Source organism: Eptesicus fuscus, chromosome 6 (genome assembly GCF_027574615.1).
Source record: "Eptesicus fuscus isolate TK198812 chromosome 6, DD_ASM_mEF_20220401, whole genome shotgun sequence".
Lineage (NCBI taxonomy): Eukaryota > Metazoa > Chordata > Mammalia > Chiroptera > Vespertilionidae > Eptesicus > Eptesicus fuscus.
In genome coordinates this window covers 24,156,602-24,181,625 of record NC_072478.1, presented here as the reverse complement: position 1 = coordinate 24,181,625, position 25,024 = coordinate 24,156,602, and the positions used below count along the sequence as shown (strand labels likewise).

The 25,024-nt window shown below is 57.6% G+C and overlaps 3 protein-coding genes across 3 annotated transcripts; all 3 read left to right on the top strand.

Annotated features, from left to right (window-relative positions):
• Window positions 1–1,742: 1,742 nt before the first annotated feature.
• Window positions 1,743–11,879, top strand: ICAM1 (intercellular adhesion molecule 1). The gene is made up of 7 exons (XM_008158100.3): window positions 1,743–1,874; window positions 4,570–4,830; window positions 9,892–10,200; window positions 10,568–10,855; window positions 10,933–11,187; window positions 11,372–11,620; window positions 11,710–11,879. Exons 1-7 carry the CDS (start codon window positions 1,808–1,810, stop codon window positions 11,877–11,879), a joined length of 1,599 nt encoding a protein of 532 aa, XP_008156322.2. The 5' UTR covers window positions 1,743–1,807.
• A 1,676-nt stretch (window positions 11,880–13,555) lies between these two features.
• On the top strand, window positions 13,556–14,851 carry ICAM4 (intercellular adhesion molecule 4 (Landsteiner-Wiener blood group)). Its single transcript, XM_008158099.3, has 3 exons — window positions 13,556–13,949; window positions 14,068–14,373; window positions 14,515–14,851. Exons 1-3 carry the CDS (start codon window positions 13,556–13,558, stop codon window positions 14,631–14,633), a joined length of 819 nt encoding a protein of 272 aa, XP_008156321.2. The 3' UTR covers window positions 14,634–14,851.
• A 1,339-nt stretch (window positions 14,852–16,190) lies between these two features.
• ICAM5 (intercellular adhesion molecule 5) lies at window positions 16,191–22,503 on the top strand. Its single transcript, XM_008158070.3, has 11 exons — window positions 16,191–16,272; window positions 17,199–17,468; window positions 17,644–17,964; window positions 18,108–18,395; window positions 18,699–18,953; window positions 19,100–19,348; window positions 19,835–20,077; window positions 20,167–20,445; window positions 20,526–20,765; window positions 21,153–21,419; window positions 22,087–22,503. Exons 1-11 carry the CDS (start codon window positions 16,191–16,193, stop codon window positions 22,359–22,361), a joined length of 2,769 nt encoding a protein of 922 aa, XP_008156292.2. The 3' UTR covers window positions 22,362–22,503.
• The last annotated feature ends 2,521 nt before the right edge of the window (window positions 22,504–25,024 follow it).

The following is a 25,024-nucleotide window of genomic DNA, read 5'->3' as shown; positions in this document are numbered from 1 at the left end:
TTCGTATTGTCACTGCTCCCTCCTCACCTCCCTCTGGTCTTTGCTCAAATGTCACATTCTCAGTCTTCCCCAGAATACTCTATTTAAAAGTACATTAACCCTCATATTTCCTCTCCCTTCCCCGTTTTATTTTTCTGCTTAGCACTAATCACAACCTAACACTTCATCTATTGTATTTTTGTTTCTTGCCTGTTGCCCCCACTAAGACCATCTCAGTACGATGGCAGAGATTTTTGTCTGTGCTGTTTATTGTGTGTCCCCAGCATCTGGAATGCTGCCTCATAGAGAACTGGCGCTCAATCAACACTGCTCAGCGGTGTGGAGAAGGAAGAACGCTTGCTTTCCTGGCTGCAGGGGGGACCTGGGCCGCGAGGGGGAGCGAGCGGCCTGTGCACTTGGATTCAAGGCCAAGGGACCCAATAATGCGAGCCTGAGAAAAAGCCTCCGGAAAATAACACCCCGCGCAGGATTTTCCCAGACTCTCCCGAGGGACTCGGACCCCAGGCCATTCTGGGGGTGGACTTTTGCATCCTCCCCCCCCCATCCCCCAGTAAGAAAGATCCCCGTGGAAATTCCTTAGGAGCCATCAGGGGGTGGGAAGAGGGACGCATTTCTGGATGATGGTGACTCGAAGCACCATCTCTCGGAGGAAGGGCGGAGGCATCCATCGGGCCCCCCTCCCTTCCCCTTCTGCTAGGCGAACCTGTGGCCCCTCGGAGGTCTCCATGGTGACGCGGCACGCGCCGCACAACAGGAAGCCTGGGGCGGCGCGGTTAGCGCGCTCGGAGACCCTCCTAGCCTCCGCGGGGTGAATGATGAGTCTTGAGGTCACACGCACGGGCTTCACAGCGCCCCCATCGCCCTCATGGAACCAGCCGGACACACTCCTGCCCACATTTAGTGCTAGACCCCCGGGTTCGAGTTTCAGGATGGGCAGGAGTGTGAGCGTCCCCTCTCCCCGCCCCACTTCAGAGCCAGGAGCTGCCTCCGTTTCCCCGCGGAGCCTGGGAACGGCAGCGGGGAGCGCGGCACGCTAGGACCACGTGACTTCCTTCCCCTTTCTTGAAGCTGTAAAGACGCCCCCGCGGCCAAGGCAGAAAGGGGAAGCGAGGCCCCGGGACCGGGGGGCGCCCATCGGTGGGGGAAAGCGGATCCTGGGAGTGACGCCGCGCGCGAGTCCTCACCCCCGTGGCACCCGGGGTCCTGGAGGTGCCTGGGCCCGCTCCGGCCGCTTCTCGGAAATCTCGTGCCAGCTGGGCGGAGTCGTGCCCTTTGGGGGGAGGGACACCCTTGATGGCGGGTCCCCGGGAGGATTCCCGGGACCCCACCCCATTGAGGGAACGTCCACTCGGTGCCAGGGACCTGCTGGCGCTGGGGAGTCAAATCCCCTCGCCGCTCAGAGCCCCAGTTTACCCCTCTCTGGAATGGGCACAGTAACAATTCCTAACACCCAAGAGCAGCTGGAAGCTCTCAGCGCAGCGTAGTCGCAGAATGGAGATGGACCCAGCCCCAGGACCGGACCCCGAGGCCCGGAGCAGCCCTCCGATCAGCTGCCTCCCAGCAGACCTCTGTGGTCCCTTTGCTTCATTTAGGAAATTCCGGCGCTCCAGCGGCCAGCGAGGGGGCACGTCAATCCGGAAATGCCAAAACCCTCCTTCCCGAGGAGAAGGCGCGGGGTTTCCGGGAAGGCAGCACCGCCCCCGCTCCCCCGCGCCGGACCCGCTATAAAAACCCGCGCCGCTGGCGGCCACTCCGCACAGCTGACCTCCGCAGCTCCAGGTTCCCTGCGCTCCGCACCTCGGTGGCTATGCTTCCCGGCGCCGCCCGATCCCCGCTGCCCGCGCTCCTGGCCCTGCTCTGGGCTCTGCTCCCAGGTGAGTGGAGGACGGGGCTGTCGTCCGGCCGGCGCCGGAGTCTGGCAAGCGCTCCAGCGCGGGGGATGGGGCTGCGCCCCGGGCGCGGGGGTGGGGGGGGGGAGGACGGGCTCCCCGCCGGCGGAGGACCCGGCCATTCGTATTCAGGTAGTTGTTTAGGGGAAGTTGGGGCTAGGGCCCCCCGCTGAAAGTCTGCCGGCAGGCTCTGGCCAGGTAGCTCAGTTGGTTAGAGCATCGTCCTGATACACCAGGGTTGTGGTTGGATCCCTGGTCAGGGCACGTTCAATAATCAATCAATGAAAAGATAGATAAGCGGAACAAAAACATCTGTCTGTCTCTCTCCTTTCTTCTCTCTCTAAATATCAATAAATTAAAATTTAAGCCCTAACCGGTTTGGCTCAGTGGATAGACTGTCAGCCTGCGACTGAAGGGTCCCAGGTTTGATTCTGGTCAAGGGAACATACCTTGGTTGTGGGCACATCCCCAGTAGAAGGTGTGCAGGAGGCAGCTGATCGATGTTCCTCTCTCATTGACGTTTCTAGCTCTCTATCCCTCTCCCTTCCTCTCTGTAAAAAAATCAATAAAATATGTGGTGTTTTTTTTTAAATTTAAAAGAAAGTCAAGCCCAGCCTGCGTGGCTCAGTGGCTGAGCATTGACCTATGAACTAGATTCAGTTCTGGTCAAGGGCACATGCCCAGGTTGCGGGCTCGATCCCCGGTGTGGGGCGTGCCGGAGGCAGCCGGTCAATGATTCTCTCCCATCATTGATGTTTCTATCTCTCTCTCCCTCTGCCTTCCTCTCTGAAACCAATAAAAATATTTTGAAAAAAGAAAGAAAGTCAAGCGCCCTGGGTTCAAATCCAGACCCTGCACCTCAGTGTGTGGCCTGGGGCTGTTGGCTGAGCCTCTGGAGCCTGATTTTCACAGTAAATGGAGAAGGTAATGTCAGCACTCACACTTCGCCTTGGTTGTTCCTGACCCGGCACAGCTTCTGCCCCCAGAAGGCGGTCATGTGATATGGGACGTGGTCACCCTCTGAGCAGGCTGGGGACCCCCACGCAGCAAGCACAGTTTGTTCCTCCTTTCCTGCCCTCGGGGAAGTCCAGACCTGCTTCTGCTCAGGGGAATTCCAAGCCTGGCTTGCCCCAAGGACCAGAGGCTGAGAAGTGAGATTCCCCGGCACCCCTCCACCAACTCCAGAGGGAGGGGAGAAGGGGAACAGAGAGTCTCAAAGGAAAGGGTGATCAAGGCTGGGGAGCAGGAGAGAGGAAGATGGACACCTTGGTTACCAGCTCCATAGAACGTTCTAACGCAGACTGCAGTCCAGATTCTACCACTTTCCGGCTGAGTGACCTCCCCTCTCCGGGCCTCACCATTGCCCTCTGCGAAGTGGGAATGAGCCCAGGATCATCCTCGGAGATACTCAGTGGGCCCAAAGCTGAGGGCAGGAATCTTTGAGGGTGGGGTAGGAGGGAGGGGCTCAGACAGACATTTTTTCAGCTTTGGAGGCACCAGGGTCTGAAGGAGCTAACACAATCCCTCTCATCTGTGTCTGCTTGCTCCCTGCCCTGTCCTAGGAGTTACTTTCAATAACAGGGTTCGGAGGACTATACTTACAGATGGGGAAACTGAAGCAAGAGAAGGGAGATCACTTGTCAAAGAGAGAGAGGAACCAACCTGATTAGAACCCCTCTATCCCCAAAGGGCTGCCCCCACCCCCTGACCTCTTGGGAGTGAGGACACTGGTGCTGTGTTCCTCCTCCGCTGAAATCCTCCAATGGCGCCCCATGGCCTTCAGAATGAAAAACACATCCTTGGCATGGCTTCCACGGCCTTCGTGATCTTCCTGATCTCATTTCCCCCAACTCTTCCCCCTTGCTGACTTGGCTGCAGACACCCTGCCCCAGGACCTTTGCACTTGGGACTCATTTCCCTTTTCTCTGGATGGCCCTTCTCATCATCCATATCTGTGCTCACACTTAACCCTGTCGTCAAGTCACTGTCCTATCACCCAGTATTGTTGTTGCTGTGTGTGTGTGTTTTTGTCAGAGTTCTTATTAACATCAGTTATTAATTATCTTGTTTGCTCGTGAATTTTTCTGTCTCCCACACTGATGGCAGAGAGTTCTGTCTTTTTATTTTTTTATTTTTATTTTATTTTATTGATTTATTACAGAGAGGAAAGGAGAGGGAGAGAGAGTCAGAAACATCGATGAGAGAGAAACATCGATCAGCTGCCTCCTGCACACCCCCTCCTGGGGATGTGCCCGCAACCAAGGTACATGCCCTTGACCGGAATCGAACCTGGGACCCTTGAGTCCGAAGGCGACGCTCTATCCACTGAGCCAAACAGGTCAGGGCTTTTTTTTTTTTTTAAATACATTTTTATTGATTTTTACAGAGAGGAAGGGAGGGGGATAGAGAGTTAGAAACATCGATGAGAGAGAAACATCGATCAGCTGCCTCCTGCACACCTCCTACTGGGATGTGCCCGCAACCAAGGTACATGCCCTTGACCGGAATTGAACCTGGGACCCTTTAGTCCGCAGGTCGACGCTCTATCCACTGAGCCAAACCGGTCAGGGCAGAGAGTTCTGTCTTATTCAAGGCTGTGCCCCTAGCACAGGCTGGGGACCCAGAAATATCGACGAACCCAATTTGCAATGCCTTTCTCCTCTTCACACTTTTGTTCCAGGGCCTGGAGGTGCCCAAACATCAGTGGACCCCCAAAAAGTCACCATACCCCGGGGAGGTTCCGTGTTGGTGAACTGCAGCACCTCCTGTGATCAACATACCCTCTTGGGTCTGGAGACTCATTTGAATAAGAAAGAAGTGGCCAGGGGGTCCAACTGGGAGACCTATGAACTTAGTAACATACAAGAAGACACCACTCCCTTCTGCTACTCAACCTGCCACAACACCCAGACGAAAGCTACAATGTCCCTCGCTGTGTACTGTGAGTGGTGGGGCCCGGGGCTGGACTAGGCATGCTGGGTGGGGGAGGTGGGCAAGGGAGTCCATAGTGGGCTGGGACTGCCTTTGGAGTTTGGTGATGGGGTCAGGGAGGGTCTCACTGAAGGGCAGGTGGTCACGTCTTCGGAAAGCCTCCTTGTCATTTGAAACCCCTCCTTGAACTTCCTTGGGTGCCCTTAAGAGTGTCAACAGGGATTCAGCACATTCGAGAACTGGCTCTCTAGACCTCTGACAAGGCCCTAGATCTGACTCTTTTATATAAATACTAGAGGCCCGGTGCACGAATTCGTGCATGGGTGGAGCCCCTCAGGGGTAGCCTGCGGGGACTGGGTCCCAGCTCACACCCCCAGCCTGGAAGCCCCGCAGCCCCGCCTGGCAATCTGCTGTGGCCGATGCTGCCCCCTCATCTGCTTCACCATCTGCAGGGCGATCAGCAGGGCAATTGGCCTCCCCCCACCTCTGCTCGCACCTGCCTTGGCCTGGTGCCACCTGCTCACCTGCTCCACCATCCCACCGTGGTCCCGTGCTGCTCTCCACAGGGCCCATTGGGCCAGCAGTGCCTCCACTGCCAGCGCAGTGTCGCTGATGCCCACCATGTTCCATGAGGCCCCCTGGTGGTCAGTGCACATCATAGTGAGCAGTGGAACTCCTGGTTGAACAATTTGCATATTAGGCTTTTATTATATAGGATATATATATCATTGATTTGGATATATATATATATAATTGATTTCAGAGAGAAGGGAGAGAGAGAGATAGAAACATCAATGATGAGAATCATTGATTGGCTGTCTCCTACACACCCCCTACTGGGGATGGAGCCTGCAACCCCGGCATATGCCCTGACCAGGAATCAAACCATGACCTTCTTGTTCATAGGTTGACATTCAACCACTGAGCTACACCAGCCAGGCAAGCTGACTTTAATTTATTTATTTTTACTATTTTTAATATATATTTTTATTGATTTCAGAGAGGAAGGGAGAGGGAGAAAGAGATAGAAATATCAATGATGAGAGAGAATCATTGATCAGCTGGGTCCTGCACATCCCACACTGGGGATCGAGCCCGCCACCCAGGCATGTGCCCTGACTGGAATCAAACCTGGGACCCTTCAGTCCGAAGGCGGATGCTCTATCCACTGAGCCAAACCAGCTAGGGCCAGCTGACTCTTTTTTAAAAGCTGCAAATTAAAACTAGCCCTGAATTGTGTTTTTTTTTTTTTTCACTTATTGACAACAATGGAAAGAATTGGTAACAGCTGTGCTGACAAGCCTGCCGGACAGCAGGCTGTCCTGGGACGTTGCTGACAGGGGTGGGAGCATAAGGAAGCACAACCCCAGGCAAGGAAGGGGCCTCAGTTCTCCCAATGACACAGGCACATGTCCTTTGATACGGAAACCCTACTCCTGGGAATTGGGCTTACATGTGTCCCTGCGCAGGGGAACTGGGGGTGGGATTGTTCAGTGCAGCTTTGTTTGTAAGGGCAAAAGTTTACAAGCCACTCAAATGTTGGGGCTGGGAGAGAACTGTGGTTTGGCTATCCAATGGAATAGTATGAAACTGTGTCCAAGAATGAGGAAGTTCCTTGTGTTCCTAAAAGAGAGTGTGCTAGATGCTGCACTCTTGGAAGCTGCAGTCAAACTCAAAAGGAGTCAGGTATGCCCAGAATATGCCCAGAATGAGTGGCATGCCATTCTGTGTGTTAGGGAGTGGTGGGGTGGGGTGAGGGAGGTTGTGTTTACTGAAAGAAATGACCATATTAGCTGTGGAAGGCAGGGGCACGGGGCGGGGGGTGGGGGGGCGGGTGGAGGGCTCCAGGAGAGGGCAGGAACGAGTTTTTTTTCCCTTGTGCCTTTTTTTTACCTTTGGGCATTTTTGAACTGTGAGAATGAGTGACTATGACCATAGGCAATAAATAAAAGTCAAATTAGAACAAAACAAACCAAAAAGGAAGGAAGAAAGAAAAGAAGGAAGAAAGGGAGGGAGGGAGGGAGGGAGGGAAGGAGGAAGGAAACTGGCTTTGGGATTAGACAGCCTTGGGTTCCAGTCCCATCATGGCCCTTACTAACTGTGTGACTGTGGGGGACCTGGCTCCTTGGTTGGCTGTCACATGAGACCTCCTGGGATGGATACAGTAAGGCATGAAGGACATCCCATCTTCACGGTGTCCGGGCGAGGAAGCCTTTGGGCGAATGTCAGTTTTGCTTCTGATACGGAGGATGTTTGAGCAGATGCTGGCCAGGTGAGGGAAGTCCCCCAACATTCCCAGGGGCCGCTGAAAACCCCAGGGAACCCCCTGGAAGGCCCTTCCACAGCTCAGCCTGGTAGCTGAAAGCCCAACACGTCAGGTGTGAGTTCCTGGCTCTGCCACCTGCTCCCTCTGTGACTCTGGACACCAGACTTTGCCTCCGTTTCCCCCTCTGTGAAATGGAGCAGATAGCTGGCACAGCAGGGGCGTCAGCTCGGAGACACGCTGGCCTGGGCCTGCCCTGCCCTCAGCGCGAAGATGAGGCACTTCCCTGGGTGACTAAGCTTTCTCCAGAAAGGTGGGAGTGGTGATTTGCCGGAAGTGACCCCTAACTAGGCCTTGAAGGGTGCCTAGGAGCTGGTAGACAGGCATTCTGGGCAGAGAGAATAGCCTGGGCAGAGGTTTGGAGCGGGAAGCATGCTGATCCGGGGTTGGGAGGGCAGGAGGCGCTGAACATCAACAGATTAGCGGGGCTGGCAGGTCCTCAAATGCCAGGCTGGGAAGTTGGGGCCTTCTCCCCAGGGCGATAGGGAGCCACACTTCAGAAGTGTGAGAGCAGGCCAGGAATCTAGATAGCAGAAGGCCAGACTCAGGAGAAGCCAGAGGACAGTTGGCTGGGGGCCTTGTCCAGGTCACACGTTTTGTGGGCAGTGGCTGCTTACAGGAAAGGAAGGGCAGACAAATATTTGAAGAGCAGGGTGACCAGGACCTGGTGAGGGACTGAAGGTGGGGGATGGGGGGGGGTGTCAAGGAGAGGTACAGGCAAGACAGACCTCTTCCGGCAGTCTGGCTTGCAGGCCAAAGAGCCGAGTTTGGAGATGTGGGGGCTGAGGTTTAAGGAGGCCTCTCTGCAAATTGTGGTTTACAGTAGATGATTAGATATCAGAACTGGATGCCTGAGGGTTTTCTGGGCCTTTAAAGATTTTTTTTTTTTAATGATTTCAGAGAGGAAGGGAGAGGGAGAGAGAGAAAGAAACATCAATGATGAGAATCATTGATCAGATGCCTCCTGCTTGCCCACTACTGGGGATCGAATCTGCAACCCGGGCATGTGCTCTTGACCAGAATCGAACCTGGGACCCTTCAGTTCACAGGCCAACTCTCTATTCACTGAGCCAAACCGGCTACAGCTCTGGGCCTTTTTTTTTTTTTTTTTAACAGATTTGAAGTAAGTCCATGAATTTTAGTGTTTATAGAGTTGTACAACCATCACCACAATCTAACTTAAGAACATTTTCATTACCCTAAAAGGAAACCTTATGCCCATTGACACTCACTCTTTCAACTTCTTAAATGGATTAATAATAGTCCTACCTCCAGTAGGCCCACTTTACAGCTCAGGAAACCGAGGCTCCGTTTCTGTAGCCCTGAGGGCTGGGACTGTGCCAGAGGTAAAGTCACTCACTCACAGCCCATAGCAAAGAAGCAGAAAAGCTAGGAACCAAACCCAAGCCCCTGACACTTCAGCAGCATTGCCAAGTGATATTTCTGGGCCTCTTGAGAAGGGAACAGTGACCCGGAGCCCTCAAGACCTCTCCCTGGGGAGCTTGGCGGGTCTCAGTGCTGTCACAGCTCACCAGAGCTCTGCTATAAATGTTCACTCGCAATTCAGGCTCAGAATTCTGTCACCAGGTGCGAAATGGAAACCCTGGCCTGTGAAAACCGAGCCCACAAGTTGTATCTTCAGGGGCTGTTCAGAGTTGTATTTTGAGTGTCTGTGGGTTCTTACATTTTTAACATTTCAGAGGGTCATACAGCACATTCAGGAACTTCTTTATCGCTCTTTTTTTTTTTTTTAAGTATTTTTAAAAATTGACTTCAGAGAGGAAGGGAGAGGGAGTGAGAGCTAGAAACATCAATGATGAGAGAGAATCATTGTTCGGCTGCCTCCTGCATGCCCCGCACTGAGCAAACCAGGCTTGTGCCCTGACTGGGAATCCAACGGTGACCTCCTGGTTCGTAAGTGGAGGCTCAGCCACTGAGCTGTGCAGTCAGAGCCAGAACTTTTCTCTTGAAAGTGGGCTCCTGATAGGCCTCCAGTCAGTGTGTGTGGTGCAACCTTAATCTTTCTATAAATATAGAGTGCCTACTGTGTGCCAACAGACAGCATGAGGGGGCAGAGCAGACAAAGATCCTGCCTCCTGGGCTGACATTTCATGGGAGGAAATCGAGGAGAAACAAGTTCACTGAGTAGATGATCTTGTGTGTCAGAGGGTGAATGGGTGCTACAGAGAAAAATAAAGCCACGATAGGAGAAGGGGGAGCAGAGGTCTCTCTCTCTCGTTTATTCTGTCTTTTTTTTTTTTTTTTTTTGGTTGTTTAGTTTTCTTTTTAAACAATTTTTATTGTTTTAAACTTCTTTTTCTTTTCTTTTTTTAATTTTTTGTTTGAAGAGCAGAGGTCTTTTTAAAAGCAGTCTTCACTGGACTGGGCAGCTGAAATACTGTGTGTATTTCACCAGACACCTGGTGACAGACTCAGGTTTTTTCCCACTTTTCACGCCTAGAAGCTGCAGTGAATAAAAAAACGTTTTGCCCTTTCGCAACCACTTGGGGATTTCTCACTGGTTTCCCCTGAACTTCTTAACATTCCTGTATGATTTAGGTGGCTTGGGATTAAACAGCCTTGGGGCATGTTGGCGGGGGGGGGGGGGAGGGGGAAGGGGGAGGGAGGGGGAGGAGGGCGGGGGGGGGGGAGTGTGAGGCTCCCTGGCCAGGTGTGGTGCCCCTATGCCCCCTGCTGGTGGGTATCCTGTCCAGCTCACAGGACACTCCTTCCTCTCCTCTCCCCCAGGGTTCCCAGAGCGAGTGGAGCTGGCACCCCTTCCCCAATGGCAGCCTGTGGGCGAAAACCTCACCCTCCATTGCCAGGTGGAGGGAGGGGCGCCCCGGACACACCTCTCCGTGATGCTGCTCCAAGGGGAGAAGTTGCTGAGCCGGCAGCCTGCGGTGGGGACGCCTGTGGCTGAGGTCACGGCCACAGTGTTGGCACGCAGAGACGACCATGGCGCCAATTTCTCTTGCCGCACAGAACTGGACCTTCGGCCCCAAGGGCTGGGACTATTCCAGAACAGCTCAGCCCCCAGACAGCTCCGAACCTTCGGTGAGGCATTGGGAAGTTTGCAGGAGGACAGGCTCAGGCAGTGTTCCTGCTTGGGGTGCGGGGTTCCTGGGAAGGCAGGGCTCCTGGCTTTGAGGGTATGGAGAAGATAGTGACCTAGATTGCAAAGGCTTCTGGGAAGAGCATGTTCTTGGCCACTGGGGGGGGGGGGTGTTGGGGGATGGGCTGCCTGGGCCACAGGATCTTCTGAGAAGGCTGTGACCCAGGGTAAGGGGGTACGAGTGTCCTGAGTCATAGATGGCCAAGCCCCAGAGTCTCCCGGGGAGGAGGAGTTCCAGGTGACAGAATGAAAATGCTGCAGGAAAGGGCTTCAGTTCCCCGCTGTTCACACCCTCCTTCTCTTGGCCAGTCCTGCCAAAGCTCCGCCCACACCTTGGTGCTCCCCGGATCCTGGAAGTGGGCACACAGGGGTCCGTGAACTGCACCCTGGATGGGCTGTTCCCGGTCTCAGAGGCCCAGGTTCACCTGGCACTGGAGGACCAGAGGCTGAAACCCACAATCAAGTACAGCAAGGACTCCCTCTTGGCCACCGCCGTGGTGGAGGGGACCCCGGGGGAGGAAGGCATCCATCCGCTGACCTGTGCAGTGACCCTGGGAAACCAGAGTCGGAGGACCCGGGAGAATGTGACCATCTACAGTAAGTGGAGACAGGGCAGAGCTTGGACGTGTGGGGCCAGACCTAGGGGTGGGGCTCACTGTGTGCTCCTCCCCCAGGTTTCCCAGCTCCCAACTTGACCCTGAGTGAACCTGAAGTCCCGGAGGAGACTGAGGTGAGCGTGGAGTGCAAGGCCCATGCTGGAGCTGTGGTGACGCTGAGCTGGGACAAAGCTGGGTCTCCATTGCGGAGTCCCCAAACCGAGCTGAATGCCACTGCTGAGGACAACGGGCGTGTCTTTTTGTGTTCTGCTGCCCTGGTGGTGGCCGGGAAAGTGCTGCACAAAAACAAGACCCAGACGCTCTCTGTCTTGTGTGAGTAGGGCTGCTGGACAATGACCCCTAACCTCCAAGGCCCAGGCCCTATGACTCCATGAGCTCACGTCTCTGGAGTCTCCCCCCCGACCCTGCCCTGGGTTCCCTACCTAACTCCTCCAGACCTGGGTGGTGAGAGGGTTCTGGCCCCTGACCCGTCCCTCATCTTGCTGTGTTTCTCTAGATGGCCCCCGACTGAACAAGGACACTTGCCCAGGAAACTGGACTTGGGAGGAAGGCACCCTGCAGAACCTGAGTTGCCAGGCCTTGGGGAACCCAACCCCCAAGCTGGACTGTCACCGGAAAGGGGATGGGGCTTTGCTGCCCATCGGGGACCTGAGGCCTGTCACGCGGGATATTGCGGGCACCTACGTGTGTCAGGCCACCAGCAGTCGCGGTGCGGTCACCCATGAAGTGGTTGTGAACGTGATCTGTGAGTGGCAGTGCTGGGGACTGGGCTGGGTTGGGCAGGGTCAGCGAGCCTGGCTCAACCCCCACCTCCCCTTGTTGTTCTCCCCACAGATCACCAGAGTAACGTGGTCACCATCATTGCAGTGGCAGCTCTCATTTTGGGCATTGCGAGCACAGTGGGTCTGGCCGCTTACCTCTATAACCGCCAGCGGAAGATCCGGAAGTACAAGCTACAGAAGGCCCAGGAGGAAGCCGCCCTGAAGCTGAACACGCCACCCTGAGCCTGTCCCTGGACAGGGCCTCCAACCGGTGGCAGCAGTGTTGCATGGGACAGTGGCAGACACATGCCATCCAGCAGCACCCACCTTCCTAGAATGCCAGGAGACAGGATAGAGGCCTCAGCCAGAACACAGGCAGCGTTCAGGGCCACGGCACCTGCACACAGGAGGCACGCCTGACCTGCAGCCGCAGGACTGCGCCAAGCTTCAGGGGCAAGACTATGGGCATGACTGTGAGGGATGTCAAAGGCTGGCCTGGCCAGAGGGGTGTGACGGAGACACACCTCTGCCATGGGGACACCCATCTGGAAAATAGGGAAACTCACCCTCCTGCCTGTGCCCAGGCCCTACAGTCCTAAGAGAGAGGTAGCCCTGCCCAGACACAGGCAGCATCGAAACAAATTCCCACGCTTCCTCTGACAGCTCTGACAGTGCTGTCTACTGACTGCTCCCGGCGCTGGATGAAGACATATTTATTCATTTGTTCTTTTACCAGATATATATATATATTTGTAAATAGTAGTGGGGTTTTTAAATTGATTTTTCACTGAGAGAGGAAGGGAGAGAGATGAGATCTGCTGCCTCCTGCACGTCCCCACCTCCTCACCCCCCACTAGGACCCAGCCGTAACCCTGAGGCGTGCCCTCACCTGAATGGAACCAGTAACCTCCTGGTGGATGGGACAACGCTCAATCCAATGAGCCACCCCGGCCGGGCTAGTTACCAGATATTTATTAGTGCCTTCTGTGTGTGGTAGAATGGTAAACAAGAGGAACAGAAGTTCCTGCCCTCAGGCAGCTCAGTCTAATCTCATTCAGGGCCACCAGGTACGGATGGATTGGCTGTGCACTGCACAAGAGTGCCTTATGAAAAGACCAAGTGGGGTGGAATTTCCCACTCCCTTGGCCAAACTGCTTCCCCCCAGCAGGGAAACCAACATGGTTTAGCTGGTGACAGGACGACCCACTGGTGCTGACCCCTGTTAGCCACCTCCACCCACACGCGCCTCTGCTAGTGCTCACAGTGACACCTGGCGACATGCTTAAACACGAGTGTCCACTCTTTGTTAGCTAAACCATAGGATCCCATGAAACGATGCCCAAGCCGCGTGTCCCTGCCTTGTCCTACCTGTTTCCATCTCATTGGGACCATGTTAAGAACAGAACTCTGGCAGCTCCAAATTCCTGCGGGCCCTGCGGACAGTTGGGGTGGGGCTGATTTCCAGCTCTTCCTGAAGCCTCTCCCTTGTGTTAAAGCCTTTTTCACAGGCCCAGCCTCTCGAGAGTTGAGGGGATGTGCCCTGTCCAGCTGGAGTTCTTCCTAGCTGTCCTACCACAGCCCTGTCCTACTTCCTCCCCCCAAGGAAAGGCTGATGTTCAAGGCCCATCCCTGAGGCCCTAAACCAAATCTGGGTTTATTTGTAACTTTTGAGACTCTAGGGAAAATTAAAGACGTCTCTCTGGAAAAAAAAAAACACAACAACCCACACACGTTTGATTTAAAATGGGGTCTGGAATCCCGTTCTTGAGTGGAGGGAGGGGGGTATATATCGCAGGGCTCCTGGCCCTCTAGGAGCCTGTCTCTCCGGGTGGGGCTGAGAAGGCGGGGCTTTGGGCTTTCTTATCTACAGAGCCAGCCTGGCTTCCTGGCGCGGGGTCTCTCACTACGGGCTCTTTGCCATGGGGTTTCGGCTCCCGCTCTCACTTCTGGTTTTGCTGGCGGTAGCCTACCCGGGAGGCAGGAGCGCGCGGAGGTGCTGGGCTGCGCGGGCGCAAAGCCCCGGAGGCAGCTCTCCCGCGCCCTCCGCGACTACAGCGCCGTTCTGGATGCGCATAAGCCCCAAGTTCATAGCCGTGCCGCCGGGGAGTTCGGTGTGGCTCAACTGCAGCAGCAGCTGCCCCCTATTGGAGGGTTCCACCCTCCATACTGGGCTGCGGCGGGGCCAGAAGCTCAGCGGGCCCAGCTGGATCTCCTTCCAGCTACTGGATGTCAGGGCCTGGAGCTCCGACGTGCACTGCTTCCTCACCTGCGCAGGAGTAACGCGGGGGGCCACGGCCAGGATCAACGCCTACAGTGAGGGACAAGGGTTTAGGCCCTGCTGGGAAGACGGGAGGGGGACAGAGATGGGGCAGTTGACAGTCGCGCTAGGGGGCGCCCGCGGACCTTGCTCAGCGGCCCCCTCTTGCTTTAGAACGACCTCACAGCGTGATCCTGGAGCCTCCGGTCTTGGAGGGCCGTGAATACGTTCTGCGCTGCCACGTGACGCACGTGTTCCCCGTGGGCTTCCTGGTGGTAACTCTGCAGCGTGGCGGCCGGGTCATCTACTACGAGAGCCTGGAACGCTTCACGGGCCTGGATCTGGCCAACGTGACGCTGACTTACAAGTTCCAGGCTAGGCCCCACGATCTCTGGAAGCCCGTGACCTGCCACGCGCGCCTCAATCTCGACGGCCTGGCGGTCGGCAGCAGCTCAGCACCCGTGACGCTGACATTCTTGGGTGAGGCATCCTTGTAATCCTGGGACTTGAGGGGTGGAGAAGGGTTATGACCCCAGGAGGGGGCACTGGCCAAGCTTGAGCTCCGCGTGGGTCATCACGCCTCCAAGCGCTCCATTCCTAATTCTCACCTCCGGCCCCCAGCTTGGAGCCCTGCGTCCAAAGCCTTGGCTTCCACTTCCATCGCAGCCTTTGTGGGGATTCTTCTCGTCCTGGGGGCCGTCTATCTGCGAAAGTACCTACTGATGCAGTCCCTGGCATAGAAGGGGTGGTCCAGGCTGGCTGAGTCGGAGCAGAATCTGGGACAATTTGGAGACCCCTCCTAGATCAATAAAGCCTTCCTCAGTCAGCCTGCCCCTCGGCACCGCCTCAGAGAAGTGGTCTTTTTGGCCTTGTCACAATCACTTTCTCCAAGTTCCTTGTCCCCCTGAAGGTACCTGGGGGTCCTCCATCCTTCTGCTTTTCCAGCCGGTGTAGTAAACACATCTCCTGCGGGCTTTATCAGTGCGGTGCAGCCGGGCAAAGCGTAGGCGCTGGAGGGCCTTGGGCTGTGGGCGGGCTTTTGCTGACTGGCTCCGCCACTACCACGCGACAGCTCTGATTGGCTGTTTTGTTTCCTCTCCTCCCTCCTCCCCCTTTTCACTTTGATCCCGTACTTTTCTGGAGGACCAGAGGGGATCTACAACTGATTCCCATAGTTCACTTGTTAGCTCTTCGGGCAAGAGCACAAATGGGCGGGCTTCCCAGGTACACAGTGAGGGACGTGGATATGCAGAAAAGGTACCCATGCGTTGACTGCTGGGAAGGAGCGATCAGATGGTCCACGTGGGGTGGCACAGACTCGCGTTCTGGCCACCTCCTGATAGTCACAGGGCCTGGAGGCCCGGATGCGGATCAAAAGTATCAATAGTTTGTCTCTCGGTCTCGCGTGGACACAATCCGAGTCTGCACTGGATGCCTGGCAGGGCCCTGCGGTCCGGGGCTCTGGCCGCCACGCGGAAAGAGAATTCAGGGGTGCTCTTGCGCAGCTCGTGCTCGCACACGCCGCCGAATAGACACGTGCCCGCTGCACTCTGGGTAAATACAGACCCGGAGCCGAGCCAACCCTAATTTAGACGCCCGCGAACGCTGCTGCGCACGAACACGTGCTCCCGACTCGCTGGCACTTTGGTCTCCGCCCCCTCTGTCGCTTGCGGGGGCGCAGCCGGAAGAGTACTAGGGGCTTGGCTGTAATCCTCAACTCCCCGGGGTCAAAAGGAGAAGGATCTAGGAGGAAGGCATTCCACACCCGCCTCTAGAATTGTGCCTACCTTATCCTGCGCTTCCCGAACGTCTCCTACCCCATAAACCAATTCCGGCACCAAGGGGCGTTGGTGGGAAGGGCAAAATATGGGGGCGGAGCTCGGAGTCCAGCTCATTTTCACAGCATCTAAGCTAGGGGTGGGATGGGGGTTGGAGATGGTCAATCCAGCATTTACCACCCCACCCCCCGACCTCCGCGTTGCCTCCGGGGATGACGTGAGCTCAAGGCCGCCCCCAGAAGGCTCTGGGCGATGGGGTCGGCTTCCACGTAGGCCCCGGGGGTCGCTAGCTCCTGCCCGCACACCTTAACCGAGGCCGGGAGCCTGGCGCACGCTCGCCCTCCCGCCTCCCCGTCGCCTCTGCCGCCTCCCCCTCCTTGGAAACCAAGTTACCAACGTTAAACCAATCCCTGAGCGCAACTCTACCTCCTCCACACCCCACCCGCCGCGCCGCGCTGTCCTCGAGCTCAGCCCAGCGCTCGAGCTCCCCGCTCCTCCTGTACTTTCCCCGCGGCGGCGATGCCAGGGCCCTTGCCAGGGCTGCTCCGGGCGCTGCTCGGCCTCTGGGCTGCCCTGGGCCTGGGGCTCATCGGCCTCTCAGGTAAGAGCCCGTCCCGGGTCCGGGTGGACAGGGCGGGGGCGGAGTTCCGGACCGGAGAAGAGGCCACATGCCCCTCTCGGCTCCGCCCTCGCCTCGCTCCCACGCTTCTGCCCCCACCTTGAGCCTTGGGCTTTCTTTGTATTTCTCCCTCCAACACACACTGGAGACACAGCTTCTCGACTCCTCGCTCGCCCAGATCTCTCTACCATGCCCCCTTCGAGATCCTGGGTTCTCTTCCGCACCCAACCTTGCACCTGGGAGACCCGGTGTCGCCGGGGACCTCCGCATGCTCTGCTATGCACCGTGGTCCACGGATTGGCATCTTACCCACTGGCGGCCCGCGAAGACCCGATCCCTCCATCTGCCGTCACTCAGAGGCTCTGTTCCCTCCCCACCCTAGGCCTGGCAACCGAGTTCCTCGATGTTTCCGCGGTTCCTTTCTTGAGCCTAACCCCGCGACCTCTTTTCGTGTTCTTCACCCGGGTTTAGAGTCCTTCCTCCTCCTTGATTCAGCTTCATTTTTCCTTTGCCCTCACCTCAGCCTCAGTCTCCCCTTCTCTCGGTGATAACCCTGAGAACCAGTGGGTTCCCCTTCCCCCACCTGGGGTCCCCTCCTCCCAGGGTTGCTTGGGTATGGCGAAGATCCCATCTTTCCTCTCACCTTCCCCCATCCCTCCCATGCTTTCCCACCACCCACTTGGCACCTTGCAGACCAGGGCTCTCCGCTGCCATGTCCCAGAGGCTCCCTATAGGTTTGTGCCCTCGGGAGCACGCCTCCAAACCTGAGGCCGGAGCAAGACGCTGGACTCGAGTTCTTTTCTTACTCCGGCCTCGGCTCCTTCCCCGGGAATGCCTGACTCAGCATCGGGGCGCTAAGATGCCCGAGAGTGGGTCCCCCCAGGCTGAGCCAGCATTTCCCCGGGCAGCGGTCGCGCAGGAGCCTCTCTGGGCGGACCTGCAGCCCCGCGTGGCGCTCGTGGAGCGCGGGGGATCGCTGTGGCTGAATTGCAGCACCAACTGCCCACGGCCCGAGCGCGGTGGCCTGGAGACCTCGCTGCGCCGCAATGGGACCCAGAGGGGTTTGCGCTGGCTGGCGCGTCAGCTGGTGGACATCCGAGAGCCAGAGACCCAGCCGGTCTGCTTCTTCCGCTGCGCCCGGCGCACCCTGCAGGCTCGTGGGCTCATTCGTACTTTTCGTGAGTTCTCAGCAGCCACGCTCTTACCCCACTCCCTTCCCTCCCTTCCTGGCCCCGCCCCCTGGGTCATGAGGTCCTCCCCATTCAGGCTCCTTTTTCTGGATCCCCAAACCCACACCTCTTGGCCCTTGGGTACCACTACAGGTTTCCAAGAACCTGGGTTCCTCCCTTGCAGAGCGGCCTGATCGTGTAGAGCTGATGCCCCTGCCTGTCTGGCAGCCTGTAGGCCAGAACTTCACCCTGAGCTGTAGGGTCCCTGGCGCTGGGCCCCGTGGGAGCCTCACAGTGACCTTGCTGCGGGGCGCCCGGGAGCTGGTCCACCGTAGCTTCTCCGGAGAGTCGCCCCGAGCACGGGGCGCGGTGCTCACGGCCGCAGTACTGGCGAGGAGGGAGGACCATGGGGCCAATTTCTCGTGCCGCGCGGAGCTGGACCTGCGGCCCCACGGCCTGGGGTTGTTTGAAAACCGTTCGGCCCCCAGAATGCTCCGAACCTTCGGTGAGTGGGTGTGGGGAAGTGAAGCGGGGGACGCAGAGGGGTTGGGCAGGTGCTTAAGGAGTTTGGAGGCAGAGGAATCTGAATTGTAATCCTCACGCCAACCCTCACCAGCTGAAAGCCATTTTCCTCTCTCCGACTCTCAGCACTGTCCCCGGAACCCCCGCGCCTCGCTGCCCCCCGGCTCTGGGAAGTGGGCTCGGAAAGACCTGTGAGCTGTTCCCTGGACGGGCTGTTTCCAGCCTCGGAAGCCCGGGTCTACCTGGCGCTGGGGGACCAGAGGCTGAGTCCGGATGTCATCCTCGAGGGGGACGCGCTCAGGGCCACTGCCACCGCCACAGCGAGCGCAGAGCAGGAGGGCGCCAGGGAGCTGGTCTGCAGCGTGACCCTGGGGGGCGAGAGCCGCGACACCTGGGAGAACGTGACCGTCTACAGTAAGAGGGAGCGCGGCCAGGCCTCTATGGCTTAGGGGTGGAGCCAGAGGAACGCGAAGGCGGGACACAGAGTGCGCGGGGGTCTTAATACCGGAATGGGCGGGGCCCGCGGAAGGCAAACTGAATAACCAGAGAGGCGGGGGGGGGGGGGGGGGTGGGGGATGTGGCTTGACCACCTCCAAGTGGTGGGATGAGGAGGGGCGGGGCCTTAGCAGTTTGAGGGGCGGGACATCGTATCCACCAATAGTTCCCGCAGGTAAAGGGGTGTGGTCCGTTGACCCCGAGCAACTGCTCCACCCCTAGGCTTCCCGGCGCCCCTCCTGACCCTGAGCGAGCCCAGCGTCCCCGAGGGGGAGACGGTGACAGTAACCTGCGCTGCTGGGGCCCGAGCTCTGGTCACTCTGGACGGAGTTCCAGCCGCAGTCCCGGGACAGCCCGTCCAGCTCCAGCTAAACGCCACTGTGAACGATGATAGACGCAGCTTCTCCTGCGACGCCACCCTCGAGGTGGACGGGGAGATCCTGAGCAAGAAAGAGAGCACCGAACTGCGGGTCCTCTGTGAGTTGAGCTCTCGCCTCCCCCTTCCCCCCCCCCCCCCCCCTCCGTGATCTCCAAGGACCTGCCCAGTCCCTGGCCGTTCGTGGAAGTGGAGCCTTCCTCACGGTCCACGTGGAGCCTTCTCTATCCCACATCCCTGCCCGCAGACGCTCCCCGGCTGGACGATTCGGACTGTCCCAGGAACTGGACGTGGCCCGAGGGCCCAGAGCAGACGCTGCGTTGTGAGGCCCGCGGAAACCCAGCGCCCTCCGTGCACTGCGCCCGGCCCGACGGCGGGGCTGTGCTGGCGCTGGGCCTGCTGGGTCCCATCACTCGCGCGCTAGCCGGCACTTACCGGTGCACCGCGGCCAATGTCCAGGGCGAGGCGGTCAAGGACGTGACTCTGACAGTGGAGTGTGAGTGGGGGTGCCCAGGGTGCATCTCTCTGATTCTCAGGGTCTAGGGGTGGCCACCTTTCAGGGACGAGCAGGAGCAAGGTCTCAGGGATGCCTTTGGATAGGATTTTGGGAAAAGGAATAGGCTGGTGTTTGGGATTAGGGGAAGACCTTGGATGAGAAAAGGTTGGCGTGTCTATAGGAGTGGGCGTGGCTTTTGGGCGGAGCCTCGGAAAAGTGAGAGCTCCAAGCCATCTAACAATTTTTAGGCTGAAGGTTGGAGCAGGGTCCAGTGGGCGCTTTGCAGGAATCAGTAAAATGTGCCCCTTCGTAGCTTATGAAGCCCCAAAACAATGCATGGCGTGACTGGCGTGAAACGCCTTTGGTTCAGTGTCCCTGTGCTGGGCATAGCCTGTCCAACCCTACGTGGTGGCCCTGGAACAGAAAAGAAAGAGGGTCTAGGGACATTTGGAGGACGCCCAAACCCAACCACACTCCCCGCTCCAGACGCACCAGCGCTGGACAGTGTGAGCTGCCCGGAACGTATTACATGGCTGGAAGGAACAGAGGCCTCGCTGAGCTGCGTGGCACACGGGGTGCCGCCACCCAACGTGAGCTGCGTGCGCTCTGGGGAGGCGGAGGTCATCGAGGGCTTGCTGCATGTGGCCCGCGAGCACGCAGGCACCTACCGCTGTGAAGCCACCAATTCTCGAGGCTCTGCGGCCAAAGAGGTGGCCATCACGGTGGAATGTGAGTTGGGGGCAGCCAGGGGCAAGGGAGGGTATGTTTGGGAAACTCTGGCCTGACTTTCAGTCCTTGCGTGACTCTCTGCTCCCCAGATGGCCCCAGTTTTGAGGAGCTGAGCTGCCCCAGCAATTGGACATGGGTGGAAGGCTCTGGACGGCTGTTTTCTTGTGAGGTTGATGGGAAGCCGCAGCCAAGAGTGGAGTGCATTGGCTCCAGGGGCACCACTGAGAGGGTGCTGCTCCCGCTGGCACCCCCAGACCCTAGTCCCAGAGCTCCCAGCATCCCTAGCGAACCTGCCTCTGGTATCTACACCTGCAATGCCACCAACCAGCACGGCTCCATGGTCAAGATGGTGGCCGTGAGCGTGGAGTGTGAGCGGGGCCCAGGCGGGTGGGAGCAGGGTGCGCCCCAGTGTGGCCCCTCCCTGACGCCCCCCGTGGCTGCTTTGCAGCGCCTCCGAAAATGGATGAGTCCACCTGTCCGAGTCACCAGACATGGCTGGAAGGGGCTGAGGCTGTCGGGCCGGCCTGCGCTGCCTTGGGTCGCCCCTCCCCACAAGTGAACTGCTCCCGGGAGGGTGGCCCCTGGCCTCAGCGGATACGCGTGTCCCGACAGGATGCGGGCACTTACCTCTGCTTAGCCACCAACGCGCATGGCACTGACACCCGGACCATCACCGTGGGCGTGGAATGTGAGTGGGGCAGCACCAGATCGAGGGCCCTCAGTCCCCAGAACAGGGACTTGCACCGGGGAGTTCAAGGGCACCTCCCCCAGTTCCACTCTTGGGGACAAGGGAAGGGACCCAGAGCTGAGAGCAATGAAAACTCTAGGGAGCAGGAGCCTTCCCCCCCGCCCCTCAAGTCCTGGGTTTCTACCTCCTTGCATTCAATGAAGCAGGGCCCAGGATTTTAGTACCTGCTACAGCCAGCCCATAGGGGGAAGGGGCTCTGATAGGAGGCAGGATCCTCACCTGTGCATCCCAGCAGGGGTGGTGTCAGACGGTGGTGGGTTGAAGCAGGGAACTTGGTCATCCTCAGGGCTGGCGCTGAGCCCCAGTCCAACCTCCTGTCCCCCGCAGACCGACCAGTGGTGGCCGAGCTGGCCGCCTCGCCTCCAGGAGGTGTGCGGCCAGGTGGGAACTTCACGTTGACCTGCCGCGCTGAGGCCTGGCCCCCCGCCCAGATCAGCTGGCGCGCGCCCCCAGGGGCGCTCAACATAGGCCTGTCCAGCAACAACAGCACACTGAGCGTGGCAGGCGCCCTGGGTAGCCACGGAGGAGAGTACGAGTGCGCAGCCACCAATGCACATGGGCGCCACGCGCGGCGCATCACCGTGCGTGTAACTGGTAAGTGGTACCTGCGGGGGCGTGGCCTGAGCCTTGGGACACCTGTCCCCCCCTCTCCATCCCCACAGATGAGGTTGAAGGAGGCCAGGGTAGAAGTCAAGGGCAACCTTTCGTGTGTGTGTGTGTGTGTGTGTGTGTGTGTGTGTGTGTGTGTGTGTGTGGCTTTAATGGCTGGTTGGGGGTGTGAGGTGGAGGGAGAGGGAGCTGAATGAACTTCACAGGGAGGAACCCTCCGGGGGTGTGACTGCTGTGGGGAGGGACTTATTAACGTGGGGGGAGGTTTCCTGCCTGGTGGAGACTTGGTCCAATGCACCCTCCACTGTGTGGCTGTACAGAAGAGGATTTGGAGAGGGACCAAGGGCAGAGGATGGGAGTGGGGGCCCTAACTAGATCCTTTCCCCCACTTCGTCTCACTCTGAGACTTGGTTCTTTCTGAGATAGAGGAATGACACGGTTCCCCCCACCCGACCCTCATGGTTTTGGGGGTGAGGAGAGTTGATTTCTGGGTATCTCTGCTCAGCCAGGGGCTTATATCCCCACGTGCTGGGTGGCGTGTGAAATGGATCATGGGTCGCACCAGCACTGGGGATGGCTCAGGCGTGGCATCTCGTCAGGGTGGGGGGAATCCCAAGCTCGTCCACCCTCTTTGAGGGGCTCCACCCCGCAGGTCCGTGGCTGTGGGTCGCCGTGGGCGGTGCGGTGGGGGGCGCAGCGCTGCTGGCCGCGGGGGCTGGCCTGGCCTTCTACGTGCAGTCCACCGCCTGCAAGAAGGGCGAGTATAACGTGCAGGAGGCCGAGAGCTCGGGCGAGGCTGTCTGTCTCAACGGTGCGGGTGGTGGCACAGGTGGAAATGCCAGCGCCCAAGGTGATACAGAACCTGATGGTACCGCAGAGACGCCTGCGGGGGGCGAGGTCTTCTCCATCCAGCTGACATCGGCGTGAGCCCACTACCCTCTCCCCGCAGGCCGGGGGATGCCCCCCAGACACATACGGGGGCTTATTTATTGTTCTATTTATTCATTTATTTATGTATTCAACTCCAGGCTGTCACCCCCATTTTCTAACCCTCCCAATAAAGTTTTTATAAAGGACGCTGGGTCTGTGTCGGTGGTCTCCGCGATGTGGAAGCAGCCCATAGGTTATTCACTCATAAAACTGTTTTGATTTTGAGGGCCTACTATGTGCTGGGCACAGTTGAAGACGTCTTTGCATGGTGTGACCTGGAACTTCTATCCATTGCCCATTTCCTGTTCTCACTGGACCCCTGAGCCAGGGTGGGGACCACACTCCTTCCTCCCTCTCCCTGATGCTTCTTCCTTGGCCTAGAACTGCCCTCCAGTTGAGCTAACTTTTGGGTAGTTCTAGGTGCTTCCCCAGGCCTGGTTCCGGACAGAGCTGAGGCTGCCTTCCCACGATGGATGGCCCTCCCCTCCCAGGGGTCTGGGTGTGGGGACCCTGCCCTGAGGCCTCGTCTGGATAGTAAAGGAAGGCAGTGGCTGCAGCTATGGTGTCAGCCCCCAGGATGTCCCTGCCCCACTCTCAATGCTTCCTTCATTCAGTGCCTCAGTTTACCCCCAACCTGCCTTTGGGTTTGGCCCATCATGATTCAGTATAGACACACAGGGTATCAGCCACAAACCCCACCCCCACCCCAGCACACCGCTATACCCCTCACTCCCCACAGAATAAGGAGAGAACAGCTGGGTTCCTACCCCCGCCTCAGTCTTCTCCTGTCTCAAAAGCAGGAACACAGATGCAGGTCTAGACAGCTCCAGCTCCATCCGCTGCCCATGCAAACATTTCATGAACAAAGGTGAGAGCAGGAAACCGGGGCGCCAGAGGCCAAGCCGGTGCTGGGTGCCGAGTACGGAAGGCAACAAGGCCCACGGGTGGTGCAGCTCCTGCTGTCCCACCTCCCTCCCTCCGTCCTCTTCACTCCCACCCACCTTTCTTGAACCCCACAAAGTTCTGCCTGCTCAGGGCCTTTGCTCTTGCCATTCTATCTGCTCGGAGTGTCGGCACCCCAAATAATCCCCTAGCTAGTTCCTGATTCCAAGGTCTCTATGCAAATGTCACCTCCCCAGAGAGGCCTTCCGGAGAACCAGGGCTAAGATAGCCCCTCCCCCCAACTCCTATATCCTTCTATACGTTTATTTCTCTGTAGCACTTGACATTCTATTAGTCACATAATTAAATATTGCTTCACTGACACTGGAATACTGGCCGCACTAGAGCAGGGATCTTTGTTCTATTCAGTGTCCCCATTGGGGCCTAGCACACAGTAGTTGCTGAAAAAATGTTGACTAAATGGCTCAAAGCAGCCTGGAGTTTGTACATACACAGTCCGAGACCTTCGCGTATTCCTGAAGAGGTTCTCCGTGCTGGACCCTGGGGTGGGAACCTTGCACCTTCACAGTCAGGGTCCAATGGGGGAGAGGAATGTAAAGAAATGACCCTGGAGAAGTAGAGCACTGAAAATTCTGGTAAGTTCTCAGCAGGAGACCAGCCAGGAGCTGAAGTGGAGCCTGACATGGGTGGGGTGAGGGGCCTGTTTTTTTTTTTTTTTAATATATATATATATTATTGATTTTTCACAGAGAGGAAGAGAGAGGGATAGAGAGTCAGAAACATCGATGAGAGAGAAACATCGACCAGCTGCCTCCTGCACACCCCCTACTGGGGATGTGCCGCAACCAAGGTACATGCCCTTGACCGGAATCGAACCCGGGACCCTTGAGTCCGCATGAGGGGCCTGTTTTATTCAGGGCTGTCAAGGGGGCTTCTTTGAAGGCTGAGCCTCTCCTCCCCACGCAGTGAGAAGGTGGCGCCATGGGAGTCCCGGGAGGAGGGTGTTCTTCATCAAGGAAGGGTGAGCCCACACGAGTCAGGGGTAGAAGGGCTGAATGTGGGCCCAGGCCTCCTGCACAAGCCCACCCAGGAGACAAAGAGGGTCTTGCATGGGCCTGTCTTTCGGGGGCATGTGGCCAGGCAAGCCTCAGTCACCCTGACGGCAGGGACCACCTCTGGCCTCCCTGCATCCCACCCATCCTTGACCCCCAGCCCTCCCTCTCCCTCCAAGGGAGCACGGGCAGTCAGTGTGCCCTGGTGACAGTGGCAGGGCTGAACTCTGCCCGGGGCTTGCTTTCCCACATGGCTTTTGGCTTCAGACTGGGGACACCTCTTGGAGGGGTCAGAGAGAGCTGGAAAGAGGGGGAGGGGGACACAGCGGGGACTGGTGCCTGTACGGATGCAATAGGTGACATTCTGCAGGCCGGGGGGGCGGGGAGCTGACAGGTAAAGGGCCCACTGTGTCTGTATCACTGTGCACCAATGTGTCATCTGTGTGTGTGTGTGTGTGTGTGTGTGTCTGTATTGTATATGTGTATCTGTTGTGTGTCTATGGACATGTGTGTCTATCGTGTATCTTTGGACACGTGTCTGTCAACCCATGTATCTTTCAATCTCGTGTGTAGTCTGTCTCTATATGTGTGTCTTGTGTGTGTGTGTTGATGCATGTGTCTGTCTTGTGTGTGTCTGTCTCTGTGTGTGGTGCCGTTTCCCTGTGTGGACGTTGTGATGCATGTGGCTAATCCTCTATGGGGGGC